This window comes from Dendroctonus ponderosae, unplaced genomic scaffold (assembly GCF_020466585.1).
Source record: "Dendroctonus ponderosae isolate FM_Combo_2020 unplaced genomic scaffold, Dpon_F_20191213v2 Dpon_F_20191213_7, whole genome shotgun sequence".
In the NCBI taxonomy this organism is placed as follows: domain Eukaryota; kingdom Metazoa; phylum Arthropoda; class Insecta; order Coleoptera; family Curculionidae; genus Dendroctonus; species Dendroctonus ponderosae.
The window spans coordinates 8,341,579-8,353,171 of record NW_026018916.1 but is presented as its reverse complement, the minus strand read 5'-3'; the positions used below and the strand labels follow the sequence as shown (position 1 = coordinate 8,353,171).

The 11,593-nt window shown below is 30.7% G+C and overlaps 1 protein-coding gene and 1 long non-coding RNA gene across 3 annotated transcripts in view; one reads left to right on the top strand and one right to left on the bottom strand.

Moving 5' to 3' along the window:
- Window positions 1–1,454, bottom strand: part of LOC109546201 — a 33,874-nt gene extending 32,420 nt beyond the window's left edge. The window contains exon 1 of the long non-coding RNA XR_007281956.1: window positions 1,068–1,454. This is a non-coding gene — a long non-coding RNA (uncharacterized LOC109546201). The remainder of the gene's footprint in view (window positions 1–1,067) is intronic.
- Window positions 1,455–3,605: 2,151 nt separating this feature from the next.
- On the top strand, window positions 3,606–10,898 carry LOC109546195 (cytochrome P450 4c3). Of its 2 annotated transcripts, none has more exons than XM_019917057.2 (9): window positions 3,606–3,875; window positions 5,183–5,292; window positions 5,654–5,744; window positions 6,920–7,135; window positions 7,922–8,286; window positions 8,376–8,444; window positions 8,499–8,593; window positions 8,656–8,912; window positions 10,624–10,898. In XM_019917057.2, exons 1-9 carry the CDS (start codon window positions 3,704–3,706, stop codon window positions 10,782–10,784), a joined length of 1,536 nt encoding a protein of 511 aa, XP_019772616.2. In that variant the 5' UTR covers window positions 3,606–3,703; the 3' UTR covers window positions 10,785–10,898. The 2 variants fall into 2 exon arrangements, with proteins under 2 accessions (XP_019772616.2, XP_019772617.2); XM_019917058.2 differs by having other exon boundaries at window positions 3,607–3,875; window positions 6,920–7,105.
- Window positions 10,899–11,593: the final 695 nt, after the last annotated feature.

Below are 11,593 nucleotides of genomic sequence, written 5' to 3'. Positions count from 1 at the left end.
CTGCTTATATTTCTTCGCTGAGAAAATACGGTTTGTGGTATGAACTTTCAGGTTTCTTCAAAGTTCGATCTTGATCTCATTTGATTATTTTCTTTTTACAAATAATAATTGGCGATATCCGATAAATTAGAATTTTTTCTCTACAAATCGTTGACCACATTTTCCTTTACAACCTCCTAAACAAAAACCCCTTACTAAATCATCCTTACTAAAAGCTGTCGTTTCTGTTACATATTAACCCTTTAGTATTAAATGAGGCGAATCATTCAAAGATCAACTTGAATTTGCTTTGATATTTTCGATATTTTCTAACATATTTTACAAATTTGCTACTTTGCTGCAATAATGAAGGGAAATAATACAACAGATAATTCTCCAATGAGTGGGTAGTTCGCACTTATTAAGTTTATGTATTCAATTAAATTAGGCCAGAAATGTTCAAAATTTTACTTATATCGCAGCAATAGTTCGAACGTCTTAAAATGTCCAACTTTAATACCTTCTATCTCCAAAACCAATACATGTTTATTCCATGAATCAGCATATCGGGGTTAAGTTTGAATCATCCTGTGTATATATTTAATTTTTAGATCTTGTAGCTACTTAGCTTTATTCCACAATATTTCTTTATGGAAATCTGGACACTCATGCAGGCTTAATATAATTTATAGAACATTCAAATCAAGCATGAAGATTTACGTAGAACTAAAACCTGCGATTACATACTTTTATCTGATTGTGATAATCGCTAGTAAAATAACATGCAAAGTCTTTATCTTGTTGAAGGCTTTCCACTAATGAGGATTTCGGCTTTAAAATTGGATTGGATAGAGTTTTCGAATGTTTAGAAGCGGGACCAATCAGGCATTTGAACGAATTATTTAATATGATTTATTTTAAAAAAATCCACATTATACTAGCAAAAATGTATCTTATTGACTCATACATTCACTACAATATTTCCAATTTAACTCTTTTCATCAGACTGTAAAAGCTTATTTAACTCGTTTTCCATGAAAAATCTTTTACAATATATGCTGGGATTTAATTATATTTGAAGAACTTACCTAATATGTCAACATGGGTCCATTGCACAGGAAAATATTCTGCAGTCAAAACCCAGCACTGTTCATTCCATTTATATTATTAGTGTCCTGAAAAATATTTTCAAGTAGCACAAATGAAAAGTTTTATATAGCTTGCAATAACCCAAAAACGAAGCAAATTACTGATGTAAAAGCTAGAAAATAAAAAGCCAATATTTGAAACTATTTTAGCATCCAAAGTTCACATTTTACTACAGAAAAATTCAACAATTTTTATAATGGCTTAAAAGTTGAGAAAGCCGACGAGCGCTAAAAATCAGATCGCAAAATTCACGACCTTTGTTCAGCGAAACCACGGAAAGACACAGTCAGACTGCGCGCATATTGCCCGTAGGAATAGCAGGAATAGCAGGATTCAAGTTCAGTAGTTTAACGGAACAGCGGGACATGTTTCAGCTGTCCGTTACCCTCTTTTGCAAGTTACGCGCCACCAGGCCCTTTCGGATTTCCGAAATTTACCTTTACTGTTAATTTGAGACCGTCAATAATTAATCAGTTCAAACTGCGATCACATTTTGCACTCGAAATTATACAGTGAAATTATTCGCAAATTTTCATGCCTCTAGGGACCAGATTATGGCAATTACGAACTATGAAAATTGAGATTGGACAGGGTGATTGAAAGTTGATAGTTTTGGATACACTGAGCAAAATTCGAGTATTCTCTAATATAATAATCTAATTTGCGTTAGATTGGGTAGATAGAGTATAATGGATAAAATAGCTTTCTAATATCTAATTAATATTTCAACTTCCTATTTTGATACAATTTCGAAAAAAAGTGATACAATGAACGATTTTTTGGAAACGGTAAAAAAGTTGATCGGGCTAAGAAATTAAAATTTAGGGTGATTTAAACTTGGCGGAAGTTCTTTTAAAGTGTTTCGGAGGCTTCTTTGGAGAGAACGGGCAGAATGTCGTAAATTTACTTTTATCATATTTCCTTTATATATGAAAATTGTTTTGGCCTTCCACTATACAAATCTATTTAAAATACATTTATAAGCCAAGAATATCGGTTTCGATCAGACCTTCTTCAATTTCCATTTCACGAGATCTTTCTTATCTCGTAAGTTTATTGTTTGGATCCGGAAAGTGGTTTTGGTGGGTAGCTAAAATGTAAGCGAAACTTTAATATTGTTTTTGACACATATTCTAGCCGCTCGCTTATTTTTATCAAAAACAGAATAATAAAATATTTGTTTCCTTCACCCGAATTGTTATAATTAGCGCTATTATTACTTATAGAGCTAATAAGAAGCAGCCGTTGGCTCATTTCATTATTGCGCTCCCCTTGTATAATATTAATGGATTTGAAAAGGAACAGGTCTAAATAGGAAAATAATTAGTGATTTGGCACCATAAGGCGCTAAAATCTAATATGTATTCCGGATTCCCCCCATATTTGGTTCATCAGTTACAATCGGTTCCTAACAATTTACTGGAGGAGCGAAAATTACTTTGAATGTTTCTTTAATGGGAAAAGTTTTCAAATAACGTAGTTTGCACGCCAATAGCCGTTCAGAGAAGATTTCATTAATCTAGAAATTGATTATTGAACTAGAGCTTCAGTTAAGTGATTTATGAGCATCGTAAATATGCGAAAAAAAATTTCCAGCCACGGTTAAAAACCCATTATACAGCATCTTTCGTTCTCGTGAATCTCAAGTAGGTACTGGTAGAAATATCGCAATATCGTATTACAAGATGAACTTTAACAATGCAAAATATGTTTAAAATAAATAAAATCCAACCCAGTGCAAACTTTAACTAGATAGGGGACGCAAATTGAAAGCCATTTAAAAGCCCAAAACTATCTTGAAACTCAGTATAATTTATATCCTGATGTAAAATAAAAAGTTGTCGACCTTTGTGTTACCGTGAAATAAGCAAACTTTATGAAACAATTGTTATGAAACTGAATCTGAAAAAATCTTATATCATTTCGGAGATTCTGTATCGATTCAGGCATGTATATCTAGCACAAATAGTCTCCAATTTTTTGCGACCTAAGTATGACCTAGTAACCGATATGGCTATCGATAAAGCAATTATTTGCAATTGATTGTTTAAGCAAGTGAACACTTTTGCAAATTTCATTAAACTTGACGCAAGTTGATATAATACAAAAGAAATGTTGATCTTAAGACAATAAAAAGATAATTCTTTCTATTGTCAGAATTTCTGTTTTTATTTTTTTATTCTCATTTATGGCAAAAAAGTAAAAATTTTATTATTCGAGAATTTTATTTATCAGCATATAAGAACGAGCATTTTATTTTTCCAATTATTTGAATATGCTTTTAATTTTAATTCGTAATACCATGGCAATACTGACAAAATTTGAGACTTATCAGAATAGCAATAGAAATGAAATGTATTTATTTTGAATTGATATAATCCACAAAACTATAAATGATGCAACTGAAAACATGCCTCAAAGTTTTTCGTTAAATGTTTGTTGCTTGGGGCTTGATAATAATTGCATCAATAAGAAATTAATGATGTTAATGACTCAAATAATTTCAGATAGTTTCGAATGCAGTCTTACTTTTTTATCCGTATAGTGAATTTGACGCTGATAATTTAGTAGCAAAATGTTCTTCATATTATGCGCTGTCACTGCAATTCTCCTGTTACTTTATATTATTCTGAATTCAAACAGGATTAAAAGCTTTTGGCGTCGAAAAACTTTAGTTGAAAAATTACCATGTGTAAGAAAAAAATTTTTTTTAATAGGACACCTTGATTTTGTTGGAATCACAAAAGGTAAGTTGCTGATCCAAAACGAATTCACGTATTCGCAATGTTTAACATAATAATGAATAGAATAGAATACTTTTAAAATGTGTGACACGTTAAACGCATAGTTATTCTTTATAATATACAATAAATGCACATGAAGTTCTGAGTAGGACAAAACAAAATTCGGCTTAATTTTCATCACTCTATTTCATTTTCATAAAAAGATAGCGGGAAATGCAAAAAGCTCAAGGACGTCACACTAGAAACTTCAGATCGGAAATAATCAACATTTTTTGTTCATTTTAAGGCGTTTTTGAACGATCACGACATTTAAACTTGAAATATTGAAAATATTTTCCTTATTATTTACCCGAACACTCTATATATGCATATTAAAAAGCTAAAATTACTTTCACAAATAATTCAAACACTTCATTTTCATGCAAATGAAGAGAGGAATGAATTCAACGAGTTCATTGAAAAATACACTAAAAGCATGAGACCCAAATTTGTTTTCTTCATTGTAAGGCGTTTTTGAGCGATCACGACTTTAAACAACGATATATTTTTTATTGTTGACCAGAACACTCTATATATGCATATTAAGGAGATTCTTAGATCGAAAGCTTTCCATTGAGCACCAAAACACAGGTTGATTTTCCAAAAAAACTCATTTATCTCAAAATGCCCAAAATTCTATTTCCTTTTTTATATAAAGAAAGAGGGGAATACAACGATATTGTTGAAAAACACATTAGAAGCTTCAGATTCGAAATAATTTATATTTTTGAACCATGTTAAGGCGTTTTTGAGCGATCTCGATCTCTAAACGACGATATCTTCCTTATTATAGACGCAACAGTTTTATTTTATTCAGAAATTATTATTTTTTCTCGATAAATTTGAAGTGGAATGGTAGAGTATATTCAGGGAACTCATCTTCTCCTTGAAATGCATATAACAGATTATTAGTCAGTGATTTTGAAAGAAGCAACCAAATTGATAATTTTGATAAAGTGTGCATGTTGATCAATTTGTGCGTCGGTCTTAATTTAGCGGAATTGCGTAATCATGTCAACTTTGAACTTACCACTTAAAACAAAATTAATTACACGTTAATCGTACTGCCAATTAGTAATAATTAATCATTTCTTGCGCCTATAATTCCAAAGTTGTTTACGCATTAAAAAGCATGTTTATTTATACGCCTTTGATTTAAACAGGTTCAACATTTGACCGTGCGCTGCAGAAATATCGGATTATTGACCATAACATAATATTATAATAACTTTTGAATGGAATGTTTCAAGTAAATTTACCAATTTTCATAGAAGAAGCATTTGTCAAAACACGGGAATGGACAAAAGACGCTCCAGCTGTTGCTCACTTAATAACTGGGCCATTGATGTTTGTTGGTTTAAAAGGACCATATGAAATCGAGGTATAATGCAAATAATTATCGATAAGCTCTTTGAATCGAAATGTTTTGGGACCATATAAATTTCTTTAGCAAAATTAATTGGAAATGTTGATTTGAACTTGATTGAATAAAGAGCAACTTTACCATTAGATGTGCAACTAGTCATTGCTAAAGGAAAAAAGTTCTACTTTTGCATGCAAAACTTCAATTACGTTTTCGATTATATATATATATAAATAATCTTTATTTCCTACAGAAAAAGGCTATCGACCCAATCGGTCTTTCTGCCCAGTTTTCGATTAATTAATGTAAAATACAGTATCTGTAGTTTTCCGGGCGTCAGGATGTAAATAATTGGTTATATAATTTTGATCTGTTTTAGAGTGCTATTGGGTCCATGAAACATATGGAAAAGAGCTTTCTTTATAAATTCTTGAATCGCTGGCTTGGCGAAGGGCTACTAACGAGCACAGGTAACTTATACAGGCCGATGGCCGAAAGATCGGAGCTTATTGGTCAATTTAAACTTTTCGAAAAAACTCAATGATACGGATAAAATTTAAATAAAAAAACTCATTTATTATTCGAAAATAAACTCAACTTACCGAAAAGTCAATAAAAAAATTGCCATGAAAAAACAAACAATTTCAGTACAAGCTCATTATAAATTTAACTAACAAATAGCTGATGAGGAAAAACTTGTTTTTTTCGAGAGGTTTAAGTTTCACTTTCAATTGCATCAAAGGTTTGACGTCATTTCGAGTACAGAAGAAATACAAAATCCCAGAATCACAGAAAAAATGATGTATAAGATCAAAACATATTTTGGAAAAACCTTTCAAAATTAAACAAAACTTATTTACATTAAGCAAAATATTGAGCTCAATAGGACAAACAGATGAAATTATTAAAATTCTAACTGCTGTTAAAAGTAATTCAACTGTTAACATCGATTATAATATCTAGGGAGAAAAAATTAACGAACTTTTAAATAAAAGATGTTATTCAAAATTAATGGGTCGCCATGGGATCGCGCTTTTAGGTCCAATTTTCCAAATCCAAGTCCAAATAAAAAAAATTACAATTTGTGATAAAACGAAAACTCCGAGCAAGTTTTTACACATTTTGAGAACGATAAACGCAGATATTCAATGGAAACCTATTGGTAATTAAAAAAAAAAATGTTTTTTGACCAATTGCAATTTTTCTCTTACAGCTTGAGCCGAGACTAGGGGACTCTTGAGTACATTTTGATAAATACTTAATTCTTTATTGTGAAATAAGAGCACTCTTTATAAATGTGTAATAATAGACGCGAAAAAAGTTTGCCTTCATAAACGATGAAAACCTTGAGGCGAAATACCTAGGAAAAAAAATTTCAAAAGTTCAATTACATTGACCTGGAGTTTCTGGAAAATTAAAAATCTTGAATTATCGTTAATAAGGTGTTTGAAAAGTTGTTGTCTTATAAGGTGAATACACCTTTATCAACCAGGCAGTCGAATTTATTCTAAGGATTTTGGCATTCAATTATATTTAGAATAAGCTTGGAATCAACACCAAATATATTGTTATTTAAAGCGAAATCATCCGCCAAATAGATTTTCGTATTCTTCATGATAGAATGTATTCTATTATATTTTCTTAGGATTAAAATGGCAGAAAAGGCGAAAAATGTTAACACCAGCTTTTCATTTCACTATTCTGCAACAATTTGTGAGCACGTTTAACAAAGAAGTTAAAAGGTTTGTGGACGAAATAGAAACTGGTAATTTAAACAAGCCAACTAACATTGTACCATTTGTGTCGAATTTTTCGCTTGCAACCATTGCCGGTAAGTCTTTAAGCAAACCAAATATAAAAGGTGAGTCAGATATTGTTAACTTAATTAACTGTGAATGAACTGTGTGTGAAATTAACTGTGAATAGAAAATTCTACTTACATATATTGAAAACGAATTCATTGTTTAGATACAGTTAAAGGTGACAAAGTTAAAATTTAATTTAATTTTTTTTTAAATAATTAACGCACATATTAAGATACTGAAATTTTTATATTCTGGGGCTCCACATGGTGCTGATAATTAATTTTCAGATTATAATGACTTTTTTAGGGCTAACTGTATCAGCATGGTTTAAACAAAATTTCCTAATCAATTCTAGATAGTCATAGAAGAAGGAGGTTATTTTGAATATATGATATTTTCGTCTTAAAATCGGATATTTTGTCTACTATTAAAGTCCTGCTACCCTAAACTGATTCACTTTGTATGTTATATTTTCAGCTCATCAAACTTTTTGCAGGATTCCACTTATTGATTCGTATTTACCTTTTAGACTGAAAATGATAACTTACTTCTTTCTACTTTCTTTCAACTCATATACTTTTCTAATGTTCTTTCCAATTTCAAAGGTTTTTATTGTAGATTGAATTAATGTTCTAAATCAATTAATTTTTCTTTTTTTTTTGTTGTGGCCTTGTGTCATGCCTGTTATTGCAAATTTTTGGATACTTTCCAAAAAAGGAATAAGCAAACCTATATTTTTTTCTATACAAATGGACGATAAGCCTTAATGGAGAATCAAACCAACATTAGTTATATCTGCTTGAGCCGTTTTTTATTCAGGTAAGAGTTGATTTGGGTTTTAGAGACCTCGATGGGCAGTAGCGAATTCATGCATACTCAGGAGAGTATTGACTACAAAAACGCAGTTTCTCGAATATCCGACGTATTTTATCTAAGATTTTCGAAGCCTTGGACATGGATTCAACCGATTTTTGATCTTTCGTCGCTACGGAAAATTGAACGTCAGTCTTTGGAAACGTTACACCAGTTTACGAATTTTATCATAGAGAAACGGAGCGAAAACTTCAAAACGTTTGACGAAAACTTGGACGATATGTGCATTAGGAAGAAGCTTCCATTATTGGATATTTTAATCAATGCCAAGATCAAACATGGAACTATTAATAATGATGAGATAAGAGAAGAAGTTGATACCTTCATGTTTGAGGTTTTTGTAAAACTTATTTAATTTCGGATGAGTTGAATGGATCAATGTGTTACCTAGCTTGCCTATATTGGCTTCTTTTATTTTTATAGGGACATGATACTACCGCAATGTGCTTGACTTATACGACAATGCTCTTAGCGTGCCATAAGGACATACAGGTAAATTATCTGTTATATTGTTTCCAGCAGTGATAATTCGGGTTTCATATACAGGAAGAAGTATATCAGGAAATTATCCACGTTCTGGGGCCTAATTTGGCACAGGAACCTTCTCATGAGGATTTTACGCAAATGTGCTTACTAGATAGGTGGGCATTATAAATGTTGATGCAGTAATATTTCAAAGTTCAATATCGTATCGTAATTTTAGGTGTATCAAAGAAAGTTTACGTCTTTATCCACCCGTGCCAACAATATCCCGCTATACTAGTGAAGATATTAATACTAAATTTGGAGTAATTCCGGAAGGTGTAGAACTACTAATTCACCTATACGACTTGCATCGAAATCCGAAATTCTGGCCAAATCCAGACGTATTTGATCCGTCCAGACATTTACCAGAAAACTGTATCGGAAGACACCCATTTGCTTATATTCCATTTAGTGCAGGTCCCAGAAATTGCATTGGTAAGGAAAAACAATGTATTTGTATTTCAACATCATTCTATCCGTACTTTTTGACCACGTGACAAACCAAAGAGACATTTGAATATAGCAAAATCTACTCGATATATGGTAATTCTTTTAAAACCATGTCATTAACATTTACTGGTGTACTTTTATGTTGAAAACTCGATTCAATCATTTTTGTTTTCGTTTTGTCTGTTTTTGTTAATTATCTAAAAAACACCAGGTTCTTAAGTTGGCTACTTTACACTTTACATGCATTTTACGAAAGTTCAGATAATATAACCCGGAGAGAACTGTACTTATTTGTGGGAAAGTTGGTAAACTTTCAGGTAACTTTTCACGCGATTAATCAGACGTATGAAAGAGGTCACGTTTTCGAATTTGTATTGAATATGCAAATATGTCTAATGTAAAATTAATATACCTATATTGCCCAAACAAAATAAATGTAATACGTGACATAAAAAAGAAATTAATTTAAACCGCAAATAAATGAGCTTTTATAGCATTTACATTTTGTACGGTTGAAATTATATTTTTGTAAACGTGTATTGTTAATTACTAAAATTTTTCAGTTCCTAGTTAAAATCGTTTAATAAAGTATTCCTTTCTGCACTAATAAAATAACGTTTTTTAAAGTTTCATTTACCCTATGAAATAATTCGTATGCTCGAAAATTTGTAATGTTCCAACTTCCACACAGAACATAATTTAGAAATATATAATCTATATAAAATTAATGTCTCTACTCAATATAAAGGAAATTTGAGGACAAAACAAAACAAATTTGGAAAAAAAATAAAGGCAGTGATGAATGTACAATAAGAAAAATATTTTACAGGGAGTAGAAATAGGGGGTGGTATTATACTCGTACGTACGTAAAGATGCAAAATTATCAAAACAGAATAAATAAAAAAGCATTTTCAGGCGGTTCCCCTAATACTGCTCATTGCAACTTTATTTGTTTTTGCTGCTTATTAGCTTGTTTATGGGCTTGAATATAAATATGATCACCCGATTTGAATTTGTTTTTAATTTCAGTAAAATCGATTTACGATGTTGTATTACATACTTTTATTTCTTCATATTTGAGAATTTAGTTATAATAAATAAGTTGCTTTAAGCAATATTTATTATAAACTCTAAATAGATACATAAAGTGAATTTCCAAATATTTCATCTCCGCTCCTATAATTTGTCAGTTCTATGTGAACTAATATAAATTCAAATATTAGTTTACGCACGTGTGAAATATGAAAGTGAATGAAATATTATTGTTGAAAATGAAACAGGAAAATCATACACGTTTCATGAGAAAAAGGAATATTTTCTGTTTTCGGAGATGTAAAAATTGCGACAGGAGGGAGTTGAAATTGCGAATGCCACAATGGGAACGTAGACGGTTGGGCTTATATTTAATTGTAAAAAATGATATTTGAAAAGCATATGTATCAGTTTAAATCGAGAATTTTTTTTGTGTTTGAACATATGTTAGTGGGACTTTTTGTCAGAAAGGAATCATAAAATATTAATTTTAAAATCTAATCATGACTATAAATAGTAGACCAACCTATAAAATGGCTATTGAAACGAATAAACTCCACTTTCCATGTGTGCTTCCTTTGTGGGAATGTTTTGACTTTAATATCTTAAGATGAGAAAATTGTGGAATAATTACGTACATTTATATCATTTATTTTATTTCAGGCCAAAAGTACGCTATGCTGGAAATAAAAGCGTTTTTCTGTGGAGTTCTTCGAAAGTTTCGATTGGAACCTGTTGATACTCCCGACACATTAGTAATGACTCAGGATGTAATGTTACGCTCTCAAAATGGAGTAAAAGTAAACTTTGTCTTGAGAAATTGATAAAAATTACGTGTTTTTATTAAACGCACCAATCGTTTTGTGTAATGTGAAAGGTTTTTTTTATGTATTGAAGCATGTTGTATCTGCTAGAATTAGATGCGAGTTTTTAATACGGCTGCCATTTTTGTTTATTTTTTTTTTAATTATGTTTTATTGTGAATATCTTAAAAATAAATATGTAAAAACGGACATATTTATATTATTAAATTCGTATTGCATATTTGCAGGGTATGAAACTATTAAAAAAGAAAACCGAATGAACCAGCTAATTCTTTCTATTGAAAACAAGACAGACTTTACTTACTTTTATAATTTGTTTTTTACTGTGAATAGCTCTTTAGTGTGCATATTTTTAATTGTTTGTAAAACAAACTATTATCTTTGGTACGAGTTTACTTATGAGAGGATTGAAAAAAACTCCAATCGACTAACCTAATTTGCTGCAATTTAAAAACAGCCAGACTTAACTCCTAAAATCTGCTAAAACAAATCTTTGAAATTTGAAAAAACTAACTTAATAAACACTTAAGCGTTTACTAAATTTAGTAAATGTTTCCTATATATTAATTTGAACTACGAAATATCAGTATTAGTAACAGTATAAGATAATTAATTAAATGGAAAATTGCGGTCTAGGGACAGTTTTGGAAGTATCTAGTTATTGTGTCCTGGACATAATCAACTTGATTTTGTGGTCATGGGCACAGGCCCTATAATTTTGGAAGGGATTGCTTATTTCCTTCAGAAGAGCATGCGAACTAATGAAGTACCTGAAGGATTATTATTATAGAAAATAATTGATATTTTGT

What these genes read in the sequence shown, in the direction of transcription:
- LOC109546195 (XM_019917057.2), top strand. Translation starts at nt 3,704, where the DNA reads ATGTTCTTCATATTATGCGCTGTCACTGCAATTCTCCTGTTACTTTAT. An exon ending in AAGGACCATATGAAATCGAG is followed by an intron (nt 5,293 to 5,653) that starts GTATAATGCAAA and finishes GATCTGTTTTAG; the next exon opens with AGTGCTATTGGGTCCATGAA. An exon ending in CAAATGTGCTTACTAGATAG is followed by an intron (nt 8,594 to 8,655) that starts GTGGGCATTATA and finishes TCGTAATTTTAG; the next exon opens with GTGTATCAAAGAAAGTTTAC.